Source organism: Oxyura jamaicensis, chromosome 33 (assembly GCF_011077185.1).
Source record: "Oxyura jamaicensis isolate SHBP4307 breed ruddy duck chromosome 33, BPBGC_Ojam_1.0, whole genome shotgun sequence".
NCBI lineage: Eukaryota > Metazoa > Chordata > Aves > Anseriformes > Anatidae > Oxyura > Oxyura jamaicensis.
Genome location: NC_048924.1, coordinates 2,204,239 through 2,209,023, shown reverse-complemented (window position 1 = coordinate 2,209,023; position 4,785 = coordinate 2,204,239). Strand labels below are relative to the sequence as shown.

The following is a 4,785-nucleotide window of genomic DNA, read 5'->3' as shown; positions in this document are numbered from 1 at the left end:
ATCCCCCCTTGCTGCCAATTTGCATGCTTCCTCCGAAGGCCAGGAGCAATGAATTACAGTTATTAGCACTATTACTACCATTATTCTCATTATTGTTATTGTTATTATTATTATTTAACAGCCTTTTCATTGCCTCTCCAAATTCAATAGGACCTCTTGGCTTTAGGGGCTGAACGAGTCAACAAGAGCACGCCACGACAGCAAAAGAAAATAATAATAATAATCATCATCATAACAATAATAATAATAACACACCGGAGAAAACTTCAAAGCAGGGAGAAGAGATAAAAATAGACAATTTTACGTTGGGTGGGAAGAAAATAAAGAGGTATGAATGGAAGCTAACCCCAGTCCACAGCACTGACCTTGTCTGAAAACCAGATTTATTTATTTTTTCTCCCATATTTACAGGTTGGGAGGGTCTGAGATTTAAAGTCACTGGCCACGTCGTGATGTCATAAAATCTGAAGTACAGAGTTATCGTTATGTTTGCTTAAACTTAACTTAAGCAGTAACTGGTGCACATGGGATCCATTGCACATCGTCCCAGCATTTTATTATCCTTATTGCTATTATTTTGGGGCGGGTTTGGGGGGAGATGTGAGGATAAAATAAGTCACCAGACATAAAAGTAAAACTAATTCACACTGACTGGTTTATTGAACACTGGGACTTTCACATACACACTAAAACTCTTTATTGCAAGTTTACAATGATCATGTAAAATCAGTCCAAAAACACAAATAATCACGACAAAAAAAAAAAAAAACCCTAGCTACTGACTTTTAAAACCTTCTTCTGCTTTTATTTTTTAAATATGTCACTCTTTCTTTCTCTCTCTCTCTCTCTCTTTTTTTTTTCTTCTCAATTTCTCAGCCAAAACTCGTCCACCCTTGTGTGCTGTTTCGTATCTGGTTTTTGTTTGTGGGATTGTGTTTTTTTTTTTTTTTTTTAAATCGTGATATTTTTTTTAAGCTTATTTCACGTTTCTACAAAAGAACTTCATAGCTCTTTCGCTCATTGTGCATTTGTAATGCGGAGGGAAAATATACCTACATTCGCCTGGTTTTTGTTTGTTTGTTTTGCCGTCAATATTATTCTCATTTCTTCATTAAATTTATCTAAACAGAACATTTACCTCTTCCTCCCCCCCGCCCTCCCCCTCCGCCCCCCATCCCCCCGGCTTTAAAAAATAAATAAACCCCTGAAATGGCGTAAAAAAACCTGCAGGTACAGACACCTGGCCTCATGCTATCTGACATGCATCTACAGCCCGTGGTCTTGGGGAGACCCATTGTTTTTTATACGCGCCGAAAAATAATAATTATTATTATTATCATTTTAAAAAAAAAAAAAAAAAAAAAAAAAGGAAAGAAAACGAACCTACGAGGGAAAAGGGGAGGGAGGGGGGGAACGGAACCAAAATATATATATATATATATTAGCTTCTATAAATAATCCAGAGTCATTTGTGGGCGGGTGGGGGTGTTTATAACCTGGTGATATCCTCCGGGCGCGGGTCCTGCGCGGCGGCGGGGGGCAGCTCCTCGCCCCCGGCCGTGCTCGCCGGGGCGGCGGGGGGGGGCGCCGCGGTGGCCGCCGCCCGCACTTTGGTGTTGGGCAGCCTGTGGTCTTTTTTCCATTTCATCCTCCGGTTCTGAAACCAGATTTTGATCTGCCGCTCGGAGAGGCAGAGGGAGTGGGCGATCTCGATGCGCCGCCGCCGGGTCAGGTACCTGTTATAGTGAAACTCCTTCTCCAGCTCCAAAACCTGCTGCCTCGTGTAGGCTGTCCGGGAGCGCTTGGGCTCGCCTCCATTGTAATTGGGATTCACTGGAAAGGAGGGAAAAAAAAAAAAAAAAAAAAAAAAAAGCACAAGGAAAATTAGCATGAATGGAGAGAGGGACGGGGGAGAGGGAGAGAGGCGACTGGAGGAGCCGGGAGAAGAAAGTAATAGGCTAAATAGGTAATAAAGAACTTTGGGCAGCTCAAGAGTTTCTATTCTAATAGGAAGGGGTTTCCCTGGCTCAAAAGACTGAATTATTTATGCACCCCTTACAAAGCTTTCGGAGTTTCACACATACATAACAGAACGAGCCACATGGCTAAGGCTGCCCACAGTAGCTCGGCTATAAAATTTATGGTGGGTGTAATTACCCATTCGGAGTCGTAAATCCAGTTCAATTGTGCTAACCCAAAGACTCTCATGGAAGGGAAGGAAATAAAAAAGAAAAAAAAAAAAAAAAGGAGAGAGGAGAGAGTGAGCGAGCGAGCATGGTGTGAAAATAAGAGAGCAGAGAGACAGAAGAGGAAAATAAAAGTTGCATACCAGTACTGACGTGGATTTTTTTCATCCAGGGATAGACTATGGGTTGTTTGGAAGCTGTGCTGTTAGGATGGTCGGGGTTTGGCTGGTTGCAGGCTGGAGGGGCTGGGGAAGGAGTGGTGGAGGAGGTGGAAAGAGCAGCCTGCTCGCAGAGCTGCTGTGCTTTCTCTGAGAGGTGTTGGCCTCCTGGAGTTTGCCCGTGTCCCCTTTGGTGCGCGGCCGGGTTGCCGGGAGCTTGGATACTACCGCAGCTGAACTGGCGGTCGGGGAAGGAGGGTCGTGGCACGGGGTACAGCTCCTGGTGGTGATGCTGGTAGCTGGACTCCCTTGTCCGGCTATAATATTCCGGACTGTGGTCTGGGATGTAATTATTTTGCGAATATTCCTCGCATGGAGGAAATTTCGGATCGATGTAGTTAGAGTCCATCAAATAAGAGCTCATGATCATTAATTTCTGGAGTGGAAAATAATTTTTCTCGCTTTGTCGTTTTTCTGCTCCATAAAGCCCTCCTACTAGCTGGCGACCCCGTAAAGTTACTTTCACCATGTGACTCCCCCGGCCAATCACACCCGCCAGCCCAGTCCCCGGATAAGGAACCAAAAGCTTTTGCAAAATGTACCCAAATTGGGGGGGGGACGACGGGAGTGGGAGTGGGAGAGAGGGCAAGGCTCGGGGTGCACTGCTCCAGCCGGGGGAGTCCGGGGGGGAAGCCCCTGGGGGCCCCCCCTCGGTGTTGTTGTGGGAGGTGGGGGCGTGGGAACAATGGGGGACCCCACAAAGGGAGAGGGGGGGAGTGGGAATGTGGGGGGTTGGGGCTGAAGGGTGTCCCCCCCCCCACGCGGAATGTGGGCTGGGAACAACTAGACACCCCCCCCCCCGGATTTGGGGGTCATGGTGTTCTGGCCGGCACTGCATTGACCCTGTAGCCCCCCCTCCCAAATAATCCTGTACCCCTGCAGCTCCTTCATACACCCCCCCCCGTCCCTCATCCCCATCCGAGGAGGGGACCATGCATTCCGGGGGGGTTGTCCCCACCTACCCACCTCCACTCCAGAGTGGAAAGGGTTAAGCACTGCCAGCATCTCTTTTTTGGGGGGAGAAGGGGGAGCACAAGTTACTTGCAAGGTAGAACCGGGTGCAGATCCCACGGGTGTTTGTGACCCTGCTTTCCACCACGTCCAAGCCCGGGCCGCGGGCCTCTGCCTACACCAACCCAGGGTCTCCCCCCCCCCGAGCCCCCCCCCCCGCAGGCATCAGGGGGGACCCCTCCCCGTGCTCCCCAAATTCCCTCCTCCTTGCTGAGCCCCGCCACTGTGGGAGCAGAGAGGAGTTTGTGGGGGGGAGGGCACCCTGCTTTCCCCTCGACCCTGGGTACTGCAGGTAGGGGACACCCTGGGGGAGGGGGCACACGGGGTGACACCACCCCACTCATGTGCAACACACGCGTGTGCACACCCAGGCCGCTTTGCCCTTGCACCGGGCATTTTACCTGCTGGCCCTCAAGCTGGGGCTCCTGAGGATATTTTTTTTTTTGGGGGGGGGGGGAAACTGGAGGGATGCGTTAAAAATGGCTCCCAGCGCCCAGCTGGCAGCCCGCAGAGCCGCCCCGGGCAGGTTAGGGAGCTGCAAATGGATGTCAACATTTTGGGAGGGTTGTGGCTCCCTCAATTAGGGCTTTTTATCTACGGCTCGCCCTAAAGAGAGGGGCAGAGAAGGGAGGTGGGGTATTCCCTCCTTGTGCTTGATAACAATTATAGTTGAAAATCATAGCTTGCAGGGCATTGCCATATTTTACTTGATAACAATAAAAGTGACACATAAAGTTAACTGTTTATGTTTTATTTATTAGACTAAATGTGCCAGCGGTGTCGAAGGCTTTTGGCTGGTTGTTACAGCTTTTTATGGGGTTGTAAAACGCCATAAATCAGTCACTGCGAAATGGTCGGGGCTCTTTGTGCTCTTGGCTGAGAGTTGTGTTTGCGGTAGCTGCTGTTTCTTCTGGAGATGAAAAGTAATAATGGGATTTTATTTTGATTATTATCACACACACCCCCCCCCCTTCCCTCCCCAATCATCGCGGTGATTTCGCTCTACCTTTTTAACAAGCCCGCTCCGGCGCTGCCCTGGCAAACGGCAAACGCTGCTTTGCACTTGAATAACTACCTTTTAAAATGACATCAGCAGGATTTGAGGATTTAATTAGAACCGCTGCAATTAAAGGGAATCAAAGGAAAGCACAACTTTCCAAGGCTCTGGCATCGCCCATATATTCCCCTAGAGACGAATTTGTGACTTAGAGACGCTCACACAAATTCGAGCCTACAGGGTACATATAGGCGACGGGAGGGCTGGGGCCGGGGCTGCGGGCTGGGGGGGCGGGCGGCCGCGCGGCGGCGCGGGGGAGGGGCTCCGGCGCGGGGGGGGGCGGGGGGGGCGGGCGGGGGGGGGGGGGGGGGGG

General features: G+C 50.0%; 1 protein-coding gene and 1 long non-coding RNA gene across 2 annotated transcripts; both read right to left on the bottom strand.

Moving 5' to 3' along the window:
• Positions 1 to 1,185: 1,185 nt before the first annotated feature.
• HOXC4 (homeobox C4) lies at positions 1,186 to 3,130 on the bottom strand. The gene is made up of 2 exons (XM_035308949.1): positions 2,330 to 3,130; positions 1,186 to 1,833 (listed from the first exon to the last, which is right to left on the bottom strand). The coding sequence occupies exons 1-2, from the start codon at positions 2,871 to 2,873 to the stop codon at positions 1,490 to 1,492; spliced, it is 888 nt and encodes a 295-aa protein (XP_035164840.1). The 5' UTR covers positions 2,874 to 3,130; the 3' UTR covers positions 1,186 to 1,489.
• A 1,020-nt stretch (positions 3,131 to 4,150) lies between these two features.
• Positions 4,151 to 4,707, bottom strand: LOC118155590. Its single transcript, XR_004745917.1, has 2 exons — positions 4,422 to 4,707; positions 4,151 to 4,325 (listed from the first exon to the last, which is right to left on the bottom strand). It is a non-coding gene; the product is annotated as an uncharacterized LOC118155590 (long non-coding RNA).
• Positions 4,708 to 4,785: the final 78 nt, after the last annotated feature.

Coding starts and splice junctions, on each gene's coding strand:
- HOXC4 (XM_035308949.1), bottom strand. CDS start 2,873: ATGGTGAAAGTAACTTTACGGGGTCGCCAGCTAGTAGGAGGGCTTTAT. Junction 1,834..2,329: donor AAAAATCCACGTCAGTACTG/GTATGCAACTTT, acceptor CCTCCTTTCCAG/TGAATCCCAATTACAATGGA.